This window comes from Phyllobates terribilis, unplaced genomic scaffold (genome assembly GCF_046119375.1).
Source record: "Phyllobates terribilis strain yellow unplaced genomic scaffold, ASM4611937v1 Scaffold_12__6_contigs__length_324123572, whole genome shotgun sequence".
Lineage (NCBI taxonomy): Eukaryota > Metazoa > Chordata > Amphibia > Anura > Dendrobatidae > Phyllobates > Phyllobates terribilis.
Window position 1 is genome coordinate 163216310 of NW_027362772.1, and position 24786 is coordinate 163241095.

Consider the following 24786-nt stretch of genomic DNA (forward strand, 5'->3'; position numbering starts at 1 on the left):
TTCATAGCACCCCATCCCTCATCCTGGTATGCATGGTACCCCACATCCCTTTTCTGGTATGTATGGTACCCCTCATCCTGGTATACATGGCACCCCTCATCCCAATTCTGGTATGTATGGCACCCCTCATCCTCCAATCCTGGTATATATGGCCTCCTCATCCCCTAATCCTGATATGCATGGCACCAAACCCCTCATCCTATTCTGGTATGTATGGTACCCCTCACCCTGGTATACATGGCACTCCTCATCCCAATCCTGGTATGCATGGTACCCTTCATCTCCCAATCCTGGTATGCATGGCACCCCTCATCTCCAATCCTGGTATGCATGGCATCCCTCATCCCCAATCCTGGTATGCATGGCACCCCTCATCCCCAATCCTGGTATGCATGGCTCCCCTCATCCCCAATCCTGGTATGCATGGCACCCCTCATCCCCAATCCTGGTATGCATGGCACCCCTCATCCCCAATCCTGGTATGTATGGTACCCAATCCCTCATCCTGGTATGCGTGGCTTCCTCATCCCCAATCCTGGTATGCATGGAACTCCTCATCCCTATCCTGGAATGTATGGTACCCCTCATCCTGGTATGCATGGCACCCCTCATCCCCAATCCTGGTTTGCATGGCACCACTCATCCCCAAACCTTGTATGTATGGTACCCAATCCCTCATCCTCGTATGCATGGCTTCCTCATCCCCAATCCTGGTATGCATGGCAATCCTCATCCCTATCCTGGTATGTATGGTACCCTTCATCCTGGTATGCATGGCACCCCTCATCCCAAATCCTGATATGCATGGCCCCTCGTCCCAAATTTGATATAGATGGCACCCCTCATCCCAATCCTGGTAAGTATGGCACCCCTCATCCCCCAATCCTGGTATGTATGGTACCCAATCCCTCATCCTGGTATGCATGGCTTCCTCATTCCCAATCCTGGTATGCATCATACCCCTCATCCCCAATCCTGGTATGCATGGCACTCCTCATCCCTATCCTGGTATGTTTGGTACCCCTCATCCTGGTATGCATGGCACCCCATCCCTCATCCTGAGATGCATGGTAACCCGCTTCCCTATCCTCGTATGTATGGTACCCCTCATCCGGGTATGCATGACACCCCACCCTCATCCTGGTATGCATGGTACCCCACATGCCTATGCTGGTATATATGGTACCCTACATCCTGGTATACATGGCACCCCTCATCCCAATTCTGGTGTGTATAGCCTCCTCATCCCTCAATCCTGGTATGCATGGTACACCGCATTCCTATCCCGGTATGCATAGTACCCCTCATCCCTATTCTGGTATGCATGGTACCCCTCATCCTGGTATGCATGGCACCCCATCCCTCATCCTGGTATGCATGGCACCCCATCCCTCACCTTGTTAGGCATGGTACTCCACATCCCTATTCTGGTATGTATGGTACCCCTCATCCTGATTTACATGGCACCCCTCATCCCAATTCTGATATGTATGACACCTCTCATCCTCCAATCCTGGTATGTATGGCCTCCTCATCCCCTAATCCTGATATGCATGGCACCCAACCCCTCATCCTGGTATGCATGGCACCCCATTCATCATCCTGGTATGCATGGCACCCCGCATTCTTATCCTGGTATGCATGTCACCCCTCATCCCCCAATCCTGGTATGCATGGCACCCCTCATCCCCCAATCCTGATATGCATGGCACCCTTCTCCCCCAATCCTGGTATGCATGGTCCCCTCAACCCCCAATCCTGGTATCCATGGTCCCCTCACCCCCCAGTTCTGATATGCATGGTCCCCTCACCCTCAATCCTGGTATGCATGGTCCCCTCACCCTCCAATCCTTGTATGCATGGTCCCCTCACCCCTCAATCCTCGTATGCATGGTCCGCTCATCCCCCAATCCTGGTATGTGTGGCCCCCTCATCCCCCAATCCTGAATGTATGGCACCCCTCATCCCCCAGTCCTGGTGTGTATGGTACCCAATCCCTCATCCTGGTATGCATGGCTTCCTCATCCCCAATCCTGGTATGCATGGTACCCCTCATCCCCATTCCTGGTATGCATGGCACTCCTCATCCCTATCCTGGTATGTAAGGTACCCCTCATCCTGGTATGCATGGCACCCCATCCCTCATCCTGGTATGCATGGTACCCCACATCCCTATTCTGGTATGTATGGTACCCCTCATCCAGGTATAAATGGCACCCCTCATCACAATTGTGGTGTGTATGGCCTCCTCATCCCTCAATCCTGGTATGCATGGTACCCCGCATTCCTATCCTGGTATGCATGGTACCCTTCATCCCTATTCTGGTATGTGTGGTACCCCTCATCCTGGTATGCATGGCACCCCATCCCTCATCCTGATATGCATGGCACCCCTTCCCTCATCCTGGTATGCATGGTACCCCACATCCCTATTCTGGTATGTATGGTACCCCTCATCCTGGTATACATGGCACCCTTCATCCCAATTCTGGTATATATGGCACCCCTCATCTTCCAATCCTGGTATATATGGCCTCCTCATCCCCTAATCCTGATATGCATGGCACCCAACCCCTCATCCTATTCTGGTATGTATGGTACCCCTCATCCTGTTATACATGGCCACCCTCATCCCAATCCTGGTATGCATGGCCCCCCTCATCCCCCAATCCTGGTATGCATGGTACCCTTCATCCCCCAATCTTGGTATGCATGGTCCCCTCACCCCAAATCCTGGTATGCATGGCACCCCTCATCCCTAATCCTGGTATGTATGGTACCCCTCGTCTCTATTCTGGTATGCATGGTACCCCTCACCCCTATTCTGGTATGCATGGTACCCTTCATCCTGGTATGAATGGCACCCCATCCATCATCCTGGTATGCATGGTACCCCGCTTTTCTATCCTGATATGCATGGTACTCCTCATCTCCAATGCTGGTATGCATGGCACCCCTCATCCCCCAATGCTGGTATGCATGGCACCTCTCATCCCCCAATCCTGGTATGCATGGTCCCCTCACCCCCCAATTCTGGTATGCATGGTTCCCTCACCCCCAATCCTGGTATGCATGGTCCCCCCCCCAATCCTGGTATGCATGGTCCCCTCACCCATCAATCCTGGTATGCATGGTACCCCTCATCCCCCAATCCTGGTATGTATGGTACCCCTCATCCCCCAATCCTGGTATGTGTGGTCCCCTCATCCCCCAATCCTGGTATGTGTGGCCCCCTCATCCCCCAATCCTGGTATGTGTGGCCCCATCACCCACCAATCCTGGTATGAATGGCACCCCTCATCCCTTTCACGCTGTTCACATACAAACAGAAAAACACTTATACTCACCTTTCTTCCCTGTGCTCCAGAGCTGTGGTGTCCTGTTCTGCCAGAGGCCGCGGGAAGAGTGTGGCGCCGGAGTACGCAGGTGCCCATACCGCGCTGTCCAGCGCCATTTTGCTGAAGACACACTGCAAATGTGTCTTCAGTAAAATAGCACCAGATAGTGCTATGCGCATGCTCCGACTCCGACGCCTTCACTCCACCCCCAGTCTCCGGCAAGAAGAGAGGCGCCATGGAAACGCTCCTCCTCATCAGGTAAGTATGTAAGTATGGCGCCGGAGATCGCAGTATGCGTTCAGTTTCTACGCATACCGCTATCTCCGGCGCCATACACTCGTCTTACCTGTAACGGCTCCATGAGTTCTTCTGTCTGGAGCCAGACTGCGCGTCGCACATGCGCAGTCTATAGAGGCTTCAGACAGAGGGACGCTTGCAGTGTTATATTATAGATGTTCAACTCGGCAAATCATGTATGTGTTTCCATTGGGAAGAGGCTAGACACATCTGGTGATTGTTTTTTGTCCTCTCAGAACAAAGGGATTGGACATGAAAATTCAAAATACAACATTTTTGTTTCACCCAATATCATGTGTCAGGAGATAGTCGAAAGGCATCAATACACATAACGGAAATTGATGAGTTTGGTCAAGTTTTTGCCAATTTGCATAGCAATCTTAAGTTTCATTGAATAATAGTACATAAATAATTTATAATATAGTTGAGTCACACAAAAATGCAGTGCAAATATCTTAAGCATTGATGGCAAAATAAATGATAGTACCATTGTTAAGGTCCACCACAAATGTAGGATAGGTCCATCAAATCACCTATGCACCCGACTTGACCCATCAGAAAAATGTCTGCACTAAAGAGGTAAATATTCAAGATGAAGGAGTATTTTATCAACCACCACCCAAATGGCTTATTAAGTTGTCAAAGAAAAACAACTACATTGGGCGAAACATAATGTGTGTTTTCAAAGGAGCCCAGTAGTAGTACAAATTATTTGGGATATGTCTTTTAATTATTCATTTTTTACATTCTTCAGGATATTATATAGAAAGAAAGAAGAAAGGCAGTCAACGTTGGATGAAGATGAACTTTGAAGCCTACACGGACACTAAATATCAGTCAACCAATATGATTGAGGGAGTCTTGTATGAAATTAGAATCTTTGCCGTCAATGCTATTGGCATTTCTCAAGAAGCCAACACCACTAATCCATTCATGCCTATTGGTAAGGAGTTTATTCTTGCATATTGTATTACAAATAAAATTGTCCAACTGCTGTAAGAAGGTTAATAATGATTGGTTTAGAACTGTTTTGTTAGACACCAAAGTTCCATATGGATGGACAAAATAAAAAAAAAATGATTATATTACCAATAGTGATGAGCGAGCATGCTCACCACTGCTTGGTACTCGCCCGAGCATCTCAGTACTCGAGATGCTCGGAGCTCGCCGAGTACTTGCGCGATGCTCGGGCGGGAGCTCGGGTCCCCGTTCTGCATGTCTGGCACTATTTAGAGCACCAATCATGCAGGGATTGTCTGCCACTCACTGTAATGTCAAAGCCATGGTGGTTGTGGCATTACAGTGATTGCCCAAATCGATGGGAACAGTGCGCCATTTCTGGGGCGGCTGATGGCTGGTGTTTCTAGCTTGGGAGGGGGCCAATATTCATGGCACCCTTCCTGGTCTCTTAATATCAGCCCCCAGCTGTCTGCCTAGCCTTTGCTAGTTATTAAAATAGGGGGGACCCCACGTCATTTTTTTGGGGGGGTCCCCCATTTTAATAGCTAGTAAAGGCTAGGTATTCAGCTGGGGGCTGATATTAGTAGCCTGGGAAGCCCCGTGGGTATTACCCCCTTCTCAGGCTTCAAACATCTGCCCCAGCTGCCTGCTTAACCTCCGCTAGAGACTAAAATTACGGGGAACCCCACGCCAATTTTTTTTTAATAAATCCTTTATTTTAACACTAAATGACAAGTACAGTAACCAACACTGTCACTGTACTTATTATATATGTGACTGACATGTTTCTATCTATCTAATTTATGTGTGATGCTCTATTCTATCTGTTCTAAATTGTCGGGTACCGATGATGAATTGCCGGCCGGCTTTTTTAAAGAGACGGGTGCATGAAAACACTATTATTTTTTTTAAATAAATCCTTTATTTTAACACTAAATGAGAAGTACAGTAACCAACATTGTCATTATACTTATTATATATGTGACTGACATGTTTCTATCTATCTAATCTATGTGTGATGCTCTATTCTTTCTGTTCTAAATTGTCAGGTACCGGTGTATGCCACTGATGAATTGCCGGCCGGCTTTTTTAAAGAGACGGGTGCATGAAAATCGGAGGGCACTAGTGTGTTCCAAGTGCCTTGCTATGTTTTTCATGCACCCTCCTATATACCCTGCCTGCCTCTCTGCCTATATATTCTGCCTGCCTGACGTTTAATTGAGCACTGTTCCCATCGATTTGGGCAATTTTTGACCTTCTGCAGACCGCTGGGGGGGGACCGCCAGAAAAATGCTCGAGTTTCCCATAGACTTACATTGGGCTCGTTGCTCGGGTCGAGCACCTGAGTATTCCAATGTGCTCGACCCGAGCTTCGAGCACCTGAGCATTTTAGTACTCGCTCATCACTAATTACCAAATAACTGCAAAATAGTTAGTATTGTGTTTGAAGGCTTTGTCAAACAGGGTTCCACCAGAGTCAATGATTCATATGACCACCCTCCATCTAAACAAAACATCTGCTCATTCGCTTTTAAGGTTATCAATTTATAATCTTTATTGCTTGGGTAGAAAAAGGGTAATGCGCATAAGTATTAGACCCTATAGACAGATCGTTGACCTCAAAGTCAGCTCCAAACCTTTGGCTACTCTTCTGAAGTTTATTATTGTGGGCTGATCTGAGGACTCTGGTATTTTTGGCAACCCTAACTCTATTGGCAAGTATCCGTTAGCTCACTGGTGGCGCAATCTAAAAATCGCAATATGACGTTCTGAAGTGGCGTCTAATCATTGGCAAATTGTTGAGTTGAGGCACATGATTTTTCACCATCATGACACCACTGGTCACTGGTTGCCATGTAGCCCCAGTTATAAGGGGTAAAAGAATATTTGAATAAACATGGAACTACTAAACGGCCTCATTTACGAGTTTTGGCCAGCTCTTTCTTTTTTTTGTAAAGTTCATCAGAGTCATCAAAGCTATTTTTCCAGAATTCTGGCATAAATTTCTTTGAAAAGTCAAATTTTTTTTCCGCAAGCAGAAATGTGCAACTTTTGGCCTTTTCATGCCATTTTCTGCTGGCTATGAAGTTTTGAAAAAATGGGCGGAACAACAGGGTCACGAGCACGACAGCTTATTTAATTCATTGAGAGCCATGGCGTTCCTTATGCCAGAAATCTTACTCCAGTCTTTGACCTTTTCATGCCAATTTCTCCCAGCTATGATAAAAAAAGAGGAGGAGCCCGGGTAGAAAAGGGTCATGGCAGGGTCAGAATGCCACGACTTTTTTTTTTATTCTTGGTACGCTTTGGTGTTCCTTACTCCAGAAATCTTACTCCAGGCAAAGACTGGAGTAAGATTTATTGCGTGGTGCATGTAGGCGCACAAAGGCGAACGCCACTTGTCAGGCGCTCCGAATTCATTACGAAACATACACCTCTTAATGAATCAGGAGTGTCTGACTCCGACATGCCCCCCTCATTAAGACCAGCAAGAAAATCGCCAGTCTTGATGAATCAGGGCTAAGAAGTTTGTACATGGGTTCAAAGTTATCCCTTAACCACTGATTGAATGGAGAAGAAGTTAAGCATGAACACCTCCACTTCATTCATTTTCTTCGTATATCTTATAAACTTGGTACAAACCCTTTAAAATGAATATAACTATGTTAAGATTTAATGATAAACCAACAAAATACTTTCTTTTAGCTCCAACTAGTGAACCTCTACACTTGACGGTTGAGGACGTCACAGACACCACCTGCACTTTGAAATGGAGACCACCAGATCGTATTGGCGCTGGGGGAATTGATGGGTATCTCATTGAGTACTGCAAGGAAGGATGTAAGTACTGGTAATATTTTCTATATAAGTCACGGTAGTTATGGTGGGAGGCTCAGAGGACGTATTAAAAATAGCACATGTTGGGGTGGGGGACTGTGTTGAAGATTTTGCATTGAGCTCATAAGGTTCGAGTTACATAATTGATACATGTGTGAGATTAATAAAGGGGGATTTCTGCTAAAAAGTCTTAAGATCTAATAGTTACAAATGATTATAGAAATAATGAAACACTTCCGGAATCCTTTAGAATTCATTGTTGTAATTAATGTAATTAATTATAGTAACTATAATAATACATATTAATAAATTTATTAGTTACTTACTATTATATAAAATTTTCTCTTAAAGAGATTGTCCTTCTTTCGGGACTTTTGTTTATTGAAATATATATATTTTTAACTAAAAATTATTTTTGCCATTAGGTTTCACTAAAAATGATGCATTGTTTGACTTTTACAGGCTCTTTTTTTGCCTGAGCATTGATTTTCATGTGGTTTGTTGTCATAAATCAGCTTAGAGGAACTTAGAAAAAGATGGATAAAACAGTGACAAACTCTCCTTCAGAATAAGCTCGCTGACAGATTCTCAGTAGACTCTTCCTTCGTCCACCAATATACAGTGCAAAACAAAAGCTATAGAAGGCAAATGGTGCAAAAATTTTAATAAAACCCAATTGCAAAAATTATTTTAAGCTGTAAATACATGCAAATGTTTACAAATATAGTGTCACGGAGATGCCATGACAGAGAGGGGCCAGAAGTTTGCGGCATCTGGTTACACAAACTCCTGCACTGATTAAAACTGCTTTACCATCCTATTAAACATTGAAGGTCTCCCTTGCTCTGTCATTGCAAGGGTTAATCAGTTCAGTTGATCTCCTGGAGCCCTCCATTTAAAATTGTCTCAGCTGTTCTGTGTTGGACACTCCCCTCTGTAGAGGTGTAGTTAGGGGTTCAGTTCAGGGGGGGGGCGAAATATATTACCACCATATGGTAATATGGACCATATAGTGGTAGATACAAGACCTGCAGACCATACAAATAATTATAGTACAGGTATATATAGTAACTTACAGATGACGTTCTTTCTGGTGGAGTTGTTCATTTTCCCATCTTTTCCATCTGGCCCAGACCGACATAGTAACATAGTAACATAGTTTTTAAGGTTGAAGGAAGACTAAGTCCATCTAGTTCAACCCACAGCCTAACATGGTGATCCAGAGGAAGGCAAAAAAAAACATGTGGCCAACACTAAGCTCCACATTGGGGAAAAAAATTCCTTCCCGAATTCCTTCCAGACATGACAACTTCTTCTAGCCAGGACTCGTCTGCAGAGATTACAATGAAAACACATTTGACTTCTGACTTTTCCAGCCCCGTTCCCATCTATTCCCGACCTGCACAAACTCCTCATCCTGCTGATACCCCAATACTGAGCCGCAGCTGTCGAATGTGTCCCTATTACTGTACCTGCTATGTGATACAAAAACAGAACTCCTCTTACTGTCCCACATAATAATGTCTCCACTGTGTCCTTTGCAAAGCAATAATGCCTCCTTTGTGCCCTCTAGATGGTAAAATTGCTCCCTTGAAAAGATTAATGCACTGTGAAAATGCCTGAGAAAAGGGTCCACATTTTGCCCCTTTGATGGTTACAATACTCTGAGTGCCCCTATAACAATAATGCTTCTTAAGTGGCCATTTGACATTTAATAATGTCCCCCAATATACAGTTTCTCTATATACAGTATAGTGGATCCATAACTCCCTTATATATAGTATGATGTCCCCACAACTCCTCTATATACAGTATGATGGGCCCATAGCTCCTCTATACACAATATAATGCCCCACATCTTCCCTATACACAGTATGTTGGGCCCACAGCTCTCAAATAAACAGAATCATTGTCAGTACATGAATGCAGCACCAGAACCACGATAGGTAAATGAATGCAGAGCCAGAACCACCGTCAGTAGATGAGTACAGCACTAGAACCACATTTTTCCTCCTGTGCATACTGCCCACAAGATACTGTGCCTTCACATTAACATCCCTCATGTACAATAAAAGTCACCATAACCTTCGACTCTATAAGGTGCTTACCTTTCCCACTTCAGCAGCAGGGTGACAGCTGCAGCAGGGTGACAGCCACAGTAGGGAGCCAGTGGCATAAGGGTGACTGCCTCAGATGGATGACGATCTCTGATCAGTTATGGATTGGTACACTTGTACATGATCAGGACCATGGTCAGTACATTAATCCATTTCCAAATCCACTGTCAGTACATGAATCCAATCAGTACATGAATCCAACTTCTCCATACTGTGCCCCCACTTCTCCATATTGACCTCAAAGCTCTCACCTTTCCATACTGTCCTCTCATGCTCCCATCTCTACATACTGTGACGGCACTTCTCTATTTTGTCCCCAAAGCTCTCACCTCTCCATACTGTCCTGTCACCTTCCTATCTCTACATACTGTTCCCCCACTTCTCCATACTGGCCCCCCATTTCTCCCATCTCTACATACTGTTCCTCTACTTCTCCATACAATCCCCTCACACTCACACTTCTCCATATGGTCCCCACATGCTCCCAATTATCCATTCTGTACCCCCATTTATCCATATTGTTCCCTATGCTCCCACCTCTCTATACTGTCCCCCCACTTCTTCATATTGTACACCCACTTTTCTATATTATCCCCCATCTCTCCATACTGTGCCCCCATTTCTCCACACAATCCCCCCACACTCCCACTTCTCCATATGGTCCTGAGACTCCCAATTCTCCATCCTGTTCCTCCACATTGCCCCCTACGCTCCCACCTCTTCATTCTATCTCCCCAGTTCTTCATATTGAACATGCATTTCTCCATATGGTCCCCCTATGCTCTAATTTCTCCATATGGCCCCCCACTTCTCCATAATGTCCCCCACTTCTCCACATGGTCCCCCACGACTCCATATTGTCCCCCATGCTCCCTCCTCTCTATACTGTCTGAACACTTCTCCATATGGTCCAGCCACCCCCATGCTGCTCCCTCTCACAATTTTCCCCACTGCTCTATAATATGCAAGCACGATGCATCCTTTGCTGCTTTGCAGCTCAGTGATCACTTCAACAGGGTGGTAAGGTCAGCAGTGTGCAACCTGATAACTCCACTGCACGTTGGGGCTGGAGATGACGAGCGCTCCCCTACCTTACTGCGCTGGAGTGTTGCTCAGATGTATACATCTGAGCACAGAGAGAAGGGAGCCGGTTTCAAGTCGCATGTTGTGCAGGCCTGGCTTAACCATATTGGAGCGCTGTGCCCTCCAAATTAAGGGTAGCATACCTCCGGGTGGGTGCCCCGTGGTGGGCCTCCCCTGAATATGGGGCCTGGGGTGACTGCACCCTCTGCCCCCTGGTTGCTACGCTACTGTCCCTCTGGTATATATGCTCCCCATTAGCACTTGGGAGTTGCCAGTGATAGTTCACCACTACCTTGTTTGAAGTTGAAGGAGAAGTTCAGTGTTTGGAGTAGGTGGTTGGAGAGTTTTTCTTCAGATTTCTGCATGGAGTTGATTTGCGTTATATTATCTTTATCCTCTCCCATTTGGTTTGTGTCTCCTATTCCTCTCCTGTTTCTCACTCTGTTGTTTTGTGAGTGTATTTGTATGATTGTAGTTTTCTTTATCCCTGTCTGTCTACACTTGTCTGTCTTGGTTAGTGTTTTCCAATATACTTCGGCCTCACATCTCCCTGAGTGAGGGAGTGAACAGATAAGGTTTAAAATAGGAGCATAGCAAGGTATAAGAGCCGGGCGTCTCCACCATCCGGGTTAATCCAGGTGACAGGGATATCCTAGGGTGCCCCTAGTTCGAGGGAGTGGGTAGGTGCCCACACACCCATGTCACTAAGTGACATATGGATAACAACTTTAATCATTTTGTTTGTAAATTGACAATTTAAAATCTACGTTTATTTTAGCTGACGAATGGATTGAGTCCAACAAGGAGCTTGTGGAAAGATGTGGATACACTGCAAAGGGCCTTCCCACTGGGGAAAAACTTTTCTTCCGAGTCCGTGCTGTCAATATAGCGGGCAAGAGTGAGCCAGCAATTCTTGGTAATCCAGTGACAATCCGGGAGATTGTGCGTAAGTTACTTTTATGGACTAAATACACATCAAGTGCTTCTAAATTCTTGTAGGGAGGCAGTTTTTAAGCCAGGATTGAATGGAATTGGAAATATAAAGGAAGAAGACTCTATGCTCTATAAAAATATTTTTTTCCATTTTTTGTCTTAAAGGTGTGCTGTAAACAAAATATCTATGTGGAGTACATTTTGTAATATTCTTTTATTGTAATTACAGAGTCACCAAAGATCCGATTACCAAGGCAACTGAGGCAAACCTATATTAAGAAAGTCGGAGAACAGGTCAACCTTGTTATCCCCTTCCAGGTACGGTGAACTGAGAGCAGTATGGTATAATGTATTGGATTGTATGACTTACAGACGGGTGAAGCCACATTGAAATTTCAGTGTTCTCTTGTCATGTAGAGGTTTGACCTTTAGTATTCCATTCTGGTGATCTGTTGGGGCCTCCCCTCTCCAATACAACATGTATCACTTATCCATAATATGATAGTTATAACTTATTTAGGATGGAATACCCTTTTCAACTCAAATGTTTCTACCCGAAACCTTTGTAAACAGGTGCATAAAATCAAGAATACAGTGATGGCCTTGTCATAGAAAAACATTAGTAGTCAAGTTGGTTGACCTTAAAAATCTACACTTTTTCATTAGATTGTTCATATGTTAAAGGTGTTGCCTTGGGCCACAAATCTGCAGTCAGTCTGCAGTGTGTGCTGTCAGGATTCTTCAGTGCCGGCGCCGGGAGCGAGTGGCCTTGTATGCGATTTGCATACACCTGGGCACATTCCGACTAGACATGTCTAAACTAGCTCAACTGTATTGAGCAAGGCCACTAACATTTAGTTGGTACGTGTCCACACATTCAAATTGCATACTTACGATCACATGTCCCCCCAAATCCTGGAGCCAGCATTGGAGAATCTTGACAGTGTGCACTCTGCTCACTGTGAGGATTCACAAGTATGCAGTCGCATAGAGTGACTGAAGACTTGGACCCCAAGCCTGGGACACCCCTTTTACATTGATGCCTTCCATACACATTAGACTAATGTCAATTTCGATGGGTTTGGCCAACACTCTCATGTGTATGGGGAAGACATCGATTGGACACGCCAGATTTCAGACTGCCAGTTGCTTTGTTCCGGAGATGAGCCGCCACGAGAGATGTTTGTCGGTGGCTTTCTCATAGAGAACACATGAGCACTTGGCCAAAAAAGTGCTCCCGTGTATGGGAGAGGCTGAGATGGTTGTTGGCTGATCAATCGGTGAAGCATCATTTGTCCGACAGCCATCTATTGTGTTTCAGGGTCTTAAGCCTCACCAACAATCTAACTTATTAATAATGAGAGAAAACTATGGGGAAGGAGATAGTAAATAGTGGCTAATGCAGTGAGATAACACGTGTTGAAAATTTGGCATTATGGAATGTCATACTTACGTCCCCATTTATTTTTGAATCTATGCCTTTTTTATTTAGTTATTGGCCTCTTTGGCCTGTTTTTGATTTACACCAAATTCTTCTTCTCACAAACCGTGTGCTTCATTTTAAAGAATTTGGATAAAAAAAAAAAGTCAACGAATTGCACAAAAAAAAAAGATAAGCAACTTAAAAAAAACCACAGTAAATCATGAATTGGACCCTTAGCGTTTGGTTTATAGTATACAGTTGCTTGAACTCTTGTGGTTGCCTGGTCTCAATCATAATCCTTACTGGTTTGGTGGCTTCGTCTTGCTTGAAATTACACTGGCTTATCCCATATAATTTCACTCCCGTGTGTTTTTTCGTAAGAGTAAAAATCCCTCACTCGTGTGCTAGTCCGCCCAGCAGGTTTGAGCCATGGGAATCATTGGCATTACCCCATGCATGCAATCCAATATACAGGATAGTGTGTTGTTAAGGTGGCAGTGAGGCTAGGGTTGGCTAGGGTTGCCACTAGACTGATAAGCTACGGTCTTAACCAGCATTAACACTAGAAGACTGGTGGCAGGATTTTTTTCCAGGCAATAGTAGCTTCATAAAGTTTAGCATTTCTTGCAGTCAGATTATTTCCAGTAGTCTGGTATTATCACTACTGGAAAACTGCAACAAGCAGAGCCAGTAAGGCTCACGTTAAGAAGTGAAGCAACTGTAAACTGTCTACACCACCATCTCTGAGACACATTGTCCACGATTCTTCATTGTTCTTTCTTCAGTTTTCCAGAGTCATTTGCTCTTTATTAGAGGCTTTAGTATTTGCTCTTTATTCGCAATAAATTTTTGGCAATTTTTTAAGTTCATGCAGTTGAAGACTAAGGCGTGGCATTTTAAAGGGTTAAGGAACTTTTTGAGCTAAAAAATTTCAAAAATGCTTAGAACCAAAAATAAAGAACATTTTTGATTTTTCATCATATTCATCAACCACATGCACCATTTTGATGGATTTCAGTTCAGTGAAGATATCACAGTACCTGTATGCTTGCGGGAATGAAGAATCCTCAATGGTATAAAATTAAGGTTTTTATTACATCAACGCGTTTTGGTTTCGGATTAGCGCCTATTTCAAGGTAAAAATAAAAAAATATTTTCTACCTTGAAAAAGGCACAAGTCTGGTCCCGAAACGCATTGGTGTAATAAAAACCTTAATTTTATGATTCTTTACTCCCACAAGCGCAAACCAGGTACTGTGATATCCCCACTAAAGGGAATTGCTATCTTGAAGAATTTTTCTCTCATTTTAAGGCTTTTCTAGGTGTTACGTCACTACACAACCATCCCAGGTGAGCACTACCATCACTCACGCTCTCTTATTTCTCTTGCAGTATTGCCCTATTGTGCGCTTCTATCCCAACCAGATGTCAGCAATTTTGATGGATTTGATGCAAAAAAAAAACTACAGCAATTACCAAAAGACAAATAAGATATAGCTGACAATAACTGCATCACCTTATGTTTTTCTAAATAATGTAACATATATAGTGATAGGGGTCTATAAAAAACAGTATTCCGGCCTGATATAAGGGTAAATAGTAACAGTGAAGATGAATATGTTTACCGCTGAAATAAGTAGAACTTTAAGAGAATTATAGGCATGCAAATAAATACAAATCAACAATCCCAAATAAGATTTGAAATAACAAAAATAACAAAAATGAATAAGGGTGTAAAAATGTCAATAACTCATGGTGATGAAAATGGTAGGTAACACCTGACGCGCGTTTTGCCGAGGCTTCTTCAAAGGGTACAAACAGGTGTGATCAGATTTTGTGCACATCAGGCAAGGGATGTTGTACCTATCCAATTAATGAAAATTGGAAAAGATGCACAATAATTGCCTTCCATGCATGAGACCTGGTAAACAGCTGTTGACACCATGTCAGAAGCATCTCACACCATATTGGGTGATAGCTCAGTAATAAAAGAATTCCTACAGCTGTGAAATTATAGGCTGCTGTTTTGTAAATGCAAGGAACCACTGATCGTAAAAGCAAAGAATCACTGACGTATAATACTAATATTATAACAGGGTAAACCCAGACCTATTGTCACCTGGACAAAAGATGGAGAACCACTGGATCCTAAGAAAGTCAGTGTCAGGACTTCTGACTCGGACACCATTATCTTTATACGATCATCGGAGCGATCTCATTCAGGAAAATACGATCTCTCTGTAAAAATTGAGAACATGGTCGATTGTGCAACAGTGAACATTCGCATCGTGGGTGAGTACCTCTGCCTTATACCAATACAATTATGGGGTCACAATAGCAAATAAACTCTTATCTTACACACACACAGTAGTTAGTAGATTTTTTCACTTATTATTTTTGGTAAAGCTATCCTTTATTCCAATTTATTGTTTCCACCTCTGGGGAAAGTTTTCTTTTTTTTTTTACTTAAATGGATGTATTTTGGGCTAAAAAATAATTTTTGCAATTGGGTTTCATTCTAAATTTTGCACCGAATCCCTTCTATAGACTCTGAGTTCCCCATCGGTGAGCTCATTCTGATAGTTCGATGGAGGGTTTATAACTCTTATCTTTTTTTCTGAGCTCCTCTCAGCTGATTTATGACCACAGACCACATCAAAATTGAATCTGTACAGAAAAAAAGAGCCTGTAACAGCCAAACGGTGCACAATTTTTTTTATGAAACCCAAATGCTAAATAATTTTTTAGCTCGAAATAACCACAAATAAGTTAAAGTATAAAAAAATTATCCCCAAAGGTGGACATAGCTTTGCTAAACCCCGCCTCTTTTATGGTCCAATTCCTAAAATTGTCACAGCAAAAAAAAAAAGTACCTTAGTAGATGTATATAGGAACTAGTACAGACATGAATGTCAACAGGTTAGAAGTTTAAGAAATGGTCAGTTTTTGCTTTTATTTTATTCTTGCTGCACCTTTGAGTAATCTGTTTATTTTTTTTTCTTTAAATCTTCCCTTTGTTTAGTGCTAATTTTTAAGGTATTTGCTTAGGGGTGCGACTAACAGGATTTTCTTATGGGGTGGGGGGAATATCATAAGCTGCTTTGCATAAAAACCTAAGAAAAAATAAAAGTAGTTCCAATTAAAAAGGTTCTCAATGGACCAAAAAAAACTGAACAAAATGAAAACTCTTTTAACTTTTGACAATACTTTGTTTCTGATGCTGGGAAGGGATCTTAGTTGAGCTGCTTGAGAAGAACTTATAATTAGTGGCTTCTTGTTGTTGCAGACTGGATCTGACTTATATCCATGTCAGGGGCACTAATTCCTCTCTTGGCACGCACTATGGGCAAACGTCTTGTAACCTTTTTTGGGCAGGAGTCCGGATTACCTCTGCTAGGCACTGCAGTATATTTCCCATCCTGTTTACAGTCAATCTGTTTTTTGTTTTCTTCTAAATATTCTAAAACGTTTATACTACTATTTTAAATGTTACAGTAAAATATATATCTTATCTTCAATATCTATCTATCTTTAATTTATCTTATCTTTTAATATATAATATAAATAAAATATCTTTCTATCGTGTTAGCCAATACGTAGAAAAATATGAAAAATTGAGACCCTCCTCAGAGGTTGATACATTTCAATGACTAACTGAAAAGATGGTAATAATTGTTACCATCTTTTCTGTTGGTTATTAAAAGGTGTTAACCTCTGAGTATTCTCAGCTTTTCATATTTTTCTATTTTAAATTTTATAAAAAAAATACATTGGTAAGAAACATGTGCAAAAAAATGAAGAGTGAAGCTGGAATTTTTGGAAACACTTTTGGACAAAGACCAACTCGTTCTTTGTTTTTATGCCCCCAGAAGGATGCATTTATTAAATGACTCACTTATATAGCACAAAGCTGTATAGATACCATCATCACTGTCCCCATTGGGGCTCACAATCTAAATTCCCTATCAGGATATCTTTGGAATATGGAAGGAAACCGGAGGAAACCCACACAAACACGGGGAGAAGATACAGGTGCATCTCACTAAATTAGAATATCTTCAAAAATTTAATTTATTTCAGTTCTTCAATACGAAAAGTGAAACTCATATATTACAGTGAGGAAAAAAAGTATTTAGTCAGCCACCAACTGTGCAAGTTCTCCCACTTAAAAAGATGAGAGAGGCCTGCAATTGACATCATAGTTAGACCTCAACTATGAGATACAAAATGAGAAAACAAACCCTGAAAATCACATTGTCTGATTTGGAAAGAATTTTTTTTCAAATTTTAGTGGAAAATAAGTATTTGGTCAATTACTAAAGTTCATCTCAATACTTTGTTATATATCCTTTGTTGGCAATGACAGAGGTCAAACGTTTTCTGTAAGTCTTCACTAGGTTGGCACACACTGTTGCTGGTATGTTGGCCCATTCCTCCATGCAGATCTCCTTTAGAGCAGTAATGTTTTGGGGCTGTCGTTGGGCAACATGGACTTTCAACTCCCTCCAAATGTTTTCTATAAGGTTTAGATCTGGAGACTGGCTAGGCCACTCCAGGACCTTGAAATGCTTCTTACGAAGCCACTCCTTCATTGCCCTGGCAGTGTGCTTGGGATCATTGTCATGCTGAAACACCCAGCAACATTTCATCTTCAATGCCCTTGCTAATGGAAGGAGGTTTGCACTCAAAATCTCATGATATATGGCCCTATTCATTCTTTCATGTACATGGATCAGTCGTCTTGGTCCCTTGGCAGAGAAACAGCCCCAAAGCATGATGTTGCCACCCCCATGCTTCACAGTAGGTATGGTATTCTTTGGATGCAACTCAGCAGTTCTACTTTGGTTTCATCTGACCATATGACATTCTCCCAATACTCTTCTGGATCATCCAAATGCTCACTAGCAAACTTCAGACGGGCCCGGACATGTAATGACTTAAGCAGGGGGACACGTCTGGCACTGCAGGATCTGAGTCCCTGGTGATGTAGTGTGTTACTGATGGTAGCCTATGTAACGTTGGCCCCAGCTCTCTGCACGTCATTCACTAGGTCTCCCCAGTGTGGTTCTGGGATTTTTGCTCACCGTTCTTGAGATCATTTTGACCCCATGGGGTGAAATCTGTGTGGAGCCCCAGAACGAGGGAGATTATCAGTGGTCTTGTATGTCTTCCATTTTCTAATTATTGCTCCCACAGTTAATTTCTTCACACCAAGCTGCTTGCCTATTGCCGATTCAGTCTTCCCAGCCTGGTGCAGGGCTACAATTTTGTTTCTGGTGTCCTTCGACAGCTCTTTGGTCTTCACCATAGTGGAGTTTGGAGTGTGACTATTTGAGGTTACAGACAGGTGTCTTTTATACTGATAACAAGTTCAAACAGGTGCCAGTGCTACAGGTAATGAGTGGAGGACAGAGGAGCCTCTTAAACAAGAAGTTACAGGTCTGTGAGAGCCAGAAATCTTGCTTGTTTGTAATTGACCAGATACTTATTTTCCACCAAAATTTGAAAAAAAATTCTTTCCAAATCAGAAAATGTGATTTTCAGGATTTGTTTTCTCATTTTGTCTCTCATAGTTGAGGTCTACCTATGATGTCAATTACAGGCCTCTCTCATCTTTTTAAGTGGGAGAACTTGCACAATTGGTGTCTGACTAAATACTTTTTCTCGGCTCTGTATATAGAGTCATTACAAACAGAGTGATCTATTTCAAGTGTTTATTTTTGTTAATGTTGATTATGACTTACAGCCAATGAAAACACAAAAGTCATTATCTCAGTAAATTTGAATACTTTATAACAACAGCTTGAAAAATGATTTTAAAATCCGAAATGTTGGCCTACTGAAATGTATGGTCAGTAAATGCCCTCAATACGTGGTGGGGGATCCTTTTGCATCAATTACTGCATCAATGCAGCAATGTGGCATGGAGGCGATCAGCCTGCGGCACTTCTGAGGTGTTATGGAAGCCCAGGTGGCTTTGATAGCAGCCTTCAGCTCGTCTGCATTATTAGGTCTGGTGTCTCTCATCTTCCTCTTGACAATACCCCATAGATTCTCTATAATAGATTCTCTATGGGGTTAAGGTTAGGCGAGTTTGCTGCCAATCAAGCATAGTGACACTGTTGTGTGTAAACCAAGCATTGGTACTTTTGGCCGTGTGGACAGGGGCCAAGTCCTGCTGGAGAATGAAATTTCCATCTCCAAAAAGCTTGTCAGCAGAGGGAAGCATGAAGTGACCTAAAATTTCCTGGTAGACGGCTGCGCTGACTTTGGTCTTGATAAAACACAGTGCACCAGCAGACGACATGGCTCCCCAAACCATCACTGATTGTGGGAACTTCACACTAGACCTCAAGCAGCTTGGATTGTGGCCTCTCCACTCTTCTTCCAGACTCTGAGACCTTGTGGAGTGTGTCAGTGACTGCCTTCTGGATATCTGTCAAGTCAGCAGTCTTCCCCATGATTGTGGAGCCTACTGAAACAGACTAAGGGACCTTGTTAAATGCTTAGGAAGCCTTAGCAGGTGTTTTTTGTTAATTATTTTAATTTACTGAGATAATGACTTTTATGTTTTCACTGGCTGTAAGCCATAATCATCAACATTAACAGAAATAAACACTTGAAATAGATCACTCTGTTTGTAATGACTCTATATAATATAGAAGCTTCACTTTTTGTATTGAAGAACTGAAATAAATTAACTTTTTGATGATATTCTAATTTACTGAGATGCACCTGTACAAACTCCTTGCAGATGTTGTCCATGGTGGGACTTGAACCCAGGACCCCAGAGCTGCAAAGCAACAGTGCTAACCACTGAGCCACCATGTCGCACTTATGTAGTATATAGGTTCTTTTTATAGGGCCGTAAAATATCTTGAGTTTTTTTCTTAAATACCCACTAGATCTTTGGTTTCTATTTGTCCTGGGACAAAACGATACAGAATAGATTCCATGGTGTAAATGTATGTAGACGACCTGACTAGTATGTTCATGTCTGTCTTCATATTGCTGACTGATGCAAGAACAACATCTAAAGTTCATGGAGGAGGAATATCTGTAGAGAATGATCAGGTTTCCTTTTCTGAGCTATATTTAACTAATCCTAGCGGATAATATCCAGTTATGGATGCTTGACCCCAGCTCCAGCGAGCTGCAGAATGTGCGAGGTTTATTTTAAAACATCCTAATTCCGATTTTAAAAGGCACATTTATCCGTCTTGAAATAGTTTTGGAAAATGATCTTATCTGTCTCAGACGACTGATGTTTCCACCCTGACTTTTTATGTGCGATATGTAATTGGTCTCCTAAAATGAGTACAGTATTGCCGCTTTAGACACAAGTTTAGGATGACAGTAGATATTTTTTATTACATTCTTTTTATTTTATCCAAAAATATTAGGGCAGAAAGATTCTCACACTGTAGGACCCAGATTGTCCTTGTATTATAGGGTTGGCAACTGAACATGTAGTACTACATTTCTCCTGCAGTGGTCACTGCAGGGTAAATGTAGGGTCACTTGCAATATCAATAGATCATCAAGGGTTTCAGATGTCGGACCAATGATGATGCTGATCACTGAGCCAGCTGCTTTGAAAAATGGCTTTTGTTGATGAGCTAGACTATTAAAGCCAGATTCCTAGCTTGAATGACTTTAGCTTCAATAAATAAAATGGTACCATAATGTGATGTACCATATATTCCCACTGTGTAGGATCACTATGCATTTTAAAAGTAAATTATTCATATATACTGTCCTAGAAATTAGCAAATCGATACAATACGAATCAAATATATGTCAAAATTTTAGGAAGTTTGCTAGACCCGGCGAATTTGAACAATTTCCGATGTGATACTAATATAACCCCAAAAACATGCCTGCTGCTATTGTACACAATGGAGAAAATTACAGTAGAAAGAGAAGTACAATTATTAACCTTGCTGCTTTCAAAGTGGTCACTGGAGCTTTTTTAGACTCATATTCCCTGAACTTTCAGGAAGAGTTTTCAGCAGGCTCGTTGTCATCAGAGGCAGGATTACAATGATAAGTAACTCCTCTACATGTAGCAGATAATACAGGATCCACCAAGCACAATAGCCGATGTCACAGCTGACCCTGTTCCCCCTGTTTTGACAATGACCTCTGCACACGCTCATTAGACATTTCAATACAAAGAATAGGATCAGGGTCAGACTATTGTGGCTATGTACATGTGCTGTTTCCTGATACAACAGGAAGTTAGAGTCTAAAATAGTCCTAGTGGCCAGTGTAAAAATTGCAAGAGTTCTATTTTTAATGCAAATTGTGATATGCTAAAATAATAAATTGCCAAATAACATAAACCTTATAACTATATCAGTTTTGCTCCACATCAGATGTGTCCTGTATAGTATCATTTTTCATCAAAATCTGAACTTACAGCTTCCATACACATTAGATTAATGTTGGCTAAGCATACTAATTTCAGATAGAGTGGTCAGTCATATAATGTGTATGAAGACCTCCCAAATCTCCCCAGACTGAAGGATCAGGCATGCTAAATTTCAATGTCCAAGCCTTTTGTTCCCATGTACAGGTTGTGATCTCAAATTGGAGTTAATCTCTATGTTTTTAAGCAATGATTTGTCTGGAATGACCTTAAAAGGATTTTCCAGGATGTAGGGTTTCTATTCACTTGGGTGCGATTATTAACCACACCCAGAAGTGAGGTATGTGGGTAGCTGGACCCACCCAACTATCCAAACTATCCCCGGTCCCAGGTGCACCAATCAGACCTCTTAGTGCTTACGTGCACTGGAGCGACACTCCGGGTTACATCACAGAGGACAGTCATCTCTGTGATACATACCTCCCATCGACTATGCGACCGTTAGCTACCTTACAAGGCATATTATATTGCTGATCTACCCTTTATATAGATCATCAATATCTGATCGATGGGTGTCCAAAATCCAGCACCTCTACTGATCAGCTGGTCTCACCTCTGGCGGTAGCAGGATATAAACAGGAAACATAGTGGAACTGCATACGTCCATATACTCTATAGTGGCTATTCTTGGATACTGCAACTCAGCTCTTAGATAAAAAAAACAGCTGATTATTGGTGGCGCTTCGTGTCGGATGGCAGCCAACTAGATAGTAATGACCTTTTTTTAAGGATAGGTTATCAATATGATATGCGTGGAAAACCCCTTTATATGGTCCGCCTGGCATGAAGCCTAGAATTTTGGGGAAAATTTGATTCAGTTATCTTCTGGTCTGATAAACTGACATGAAGCTGGCCATACACAGATCAAAGCTGTAGTTTGACGCAAAACTTAGATAACAAGAAAGTCATTTAGCTAGATTACACAAATATGCAACTTGGACAACAGTTAGCCCTTGGCAATTTTCATTTATGATTCTCAGAGATGTCTTTCTTCCCTTTTATTGCAACTTGTAAGATTAAAATTTGAGTATAGGATGTAGTCATGATCCATTCACATTTTCTAGCAGTGTCTAGATTGATTCATGGCCATGTGCTGATTGTCCAAAAATTAGCCGTTGAAGCGTCAGTTTTGCGTGAAACGGCTTTCGTCCTATATGTTGCCCACCCTCCTGTATCCATGTTTTTATAATATTTGAATAAAAACATTTTTTATGGGACGGAAAATGACACCTTTCATCCTTTGTGAGACTATATAAAGATTGCTTTATGTCCATGTTAGCTTATGGTCCAAAAATTTGTCTTCATAATATTTTTTTTCACAAAATAATAGTACATGTAAAAAAAAAATAAATTAATTCACTTCTTTCTCCTCCTGGAATATTCAGTCATTCTGAATATTTTCATTTCACCGAAAAAAATAGTTTTCAGTGAATACAGATTTTCTCATTACTAAGATAGGAGATGACAGTTGGTGCTCATAATGTTCTATGGAAAAGGGGTATGGAGGAGAAAGGAGCTAGAGTCAGAAACAGACATTCTGCTGCAAGTTTTCCCTATTTAAAGGGGTTGTCCAGTATTAAAAAAAAACATGTAATTTATTTTGGCTTCTTGCTTAGTGAATTATCTGTTCTAGTCTTTTCATTGTCACCCGTGATATTGCAAAGCCTCTAATTGCCTGGAAAATAGGTGTGTAACACTATGTGGTCTCCTATGACCACATTGCACCCCTTTTGAACTCTTTCATGCAAACACAGCTTAAATAATGTCCAAGTGACCTCAACCTATCTGGCTATGGGAAAATGGCTTGTAGGTGTTGGTAACCAGCAGTCTATTTAACCACGCACTAGAGTATCAGATTTTGTAGGCCACTTAGATTATATAAACAGTCCAAAAACTATCCCATTTGGGGGGGCATATATATATGGCTTTCTAGTGTTTATACACAGGCGATGCAAACAGAAGAAGTCGTGGTATTTTTACATGTTTGTGTATTATCCACAGCTTTTTTCTTTGCTAAGTGAAGAAGTGATAGTTTTTCACAAGCTGTACAAAAATTATCCCTTTATTTAGGGAGCAAAAACAGGTGTGCTGTTTTGAAAATAAAGAAGTAATGGCTTCTCAAGTAGGAATGAAAAATGGATCCTTTTTGGGATCAGCAACAAGTTTGCTATTCTCAAAATGACACACAAGCCTTGATTTCATTAGTTTTCTTCAGTAGCAAAATTAGGACAGAGGGGTGTTAAACTGCCCTCCTTGTTTGCCGCAGTATGTGAAGAATAAAAGGAAAGGCTGTTATTAAGGTGCTGTTACTGCAATATATACTATATCAATCTATTCACAATCACACTAAGTGACTATTCAGCTACAGCACCTCCCTATCATTGGATTATTATTTGCACACTCAGATTTCAACTCCCATTTTCAGTTTTCTTCAGGTCTGCAGTAATATACCACCATTAGATTTAGTCCTTTTTCTATCTCTATGTGTAATGACCTGTGCGCTTTGACCTCCTATACATAGGCTGTAGAATCCCAAAATTGAGATGCTTGTGCGGCTCCAAGTTGATTGGCAGCTGGTTCATGATCCGCTCCTCTCTGGTTTTTATCAGTCTTTTTTGCTAATGCTTATGATCTCGAACCCTTCTGATCACACATGTATGAATTATCTAATGAATGGATATCAATGTTATATTCTGGAAATGTTTGAAACAGGCAGCATTAGGACATATTGCTAATACTAATTTTTTCCACTCTCTATACAGATAAACCTGGTCCTGCGCAAACTGTGTTGGTCAAAGAGGTCTGGGGCTTTAATGCTCTGGTAGAATGGCAACCACCCAAGGACAATGGAAACTCAGAAATTACAGGCTACTCTATCCAAAAAGCTGACAAGAAGACGATGGTAAGATGGTTTCTTTATTAATATCCCATTGCTTCAAAGTTGCTTTTAGACTCTTACTGCCTATATCATCCTTGTTTAACCCCATAATTGTGGTCCTATATCAAGTACTTATTGCAATCTTAACTCTAAGAATTCTTCATTTTTTCCTTTCCAGGAATGGTTCACTGTATATGAGCACAATCGTCAGCCACGTTGCACAGTCTCCGATCTGATCATGGGAAATGAATATTACTTTAGAGTTTACAGTGAGAACATTGTTGGCTTGAGTGAGAATCCAGGTGTTTCCAAGAACACAGCCATCATCGAGAAAACCGGTGAGTGGGAAATATGGATAAAATGGGTCAATGTGACCATTCAAAAGTATAGGACCTACCCTACAGATGTGTGTTTCCTTACAGTGGTGTAACTAGAGTCCGATGGGCACCAGTGCAAAATTTGGGCCTGAGCCCTCACCTACATGTTGG

At 41.9% G+C, this 24786-nt stretch overlaps 1 protein-coding gene across 1 annotated transcript in view; it reads left to right on the top strand.

Annotated features, from left to right (window-relative positions):
* The window catches only part of LOC141172357 (myosin-binding protein C, fast-type-like), a 317409-nt gene that overhangs the window by 287515 nt on the left and 5108 nt on the right, over positions 1-24786 (top strand). The window contains exons 21-27 of the mRNA XM_073656475.1: positions 4390-4578; positions 7302-7436; positions 11412-11579; positions 11796-11884; positions 15086-15281; positions 24183-24322; positions 24477-24636. Coding sequence (XP_073512576.1) covers positions 4390-4578; positions 7302-7436; positions 11412-11579; positions 11796-11884; positions 15086-15281; positions 24183-24322; positions 24477-24636 — 1077 coding nt within the window. The remainder of the gene's footprint in view (positions 1-4389; positions 4579-7301; positions 7437-11411; positions 11580-11795; positions 11885-15085; positions 15282-24182; positions 24323-24476; positions 24637-24786) is intronic.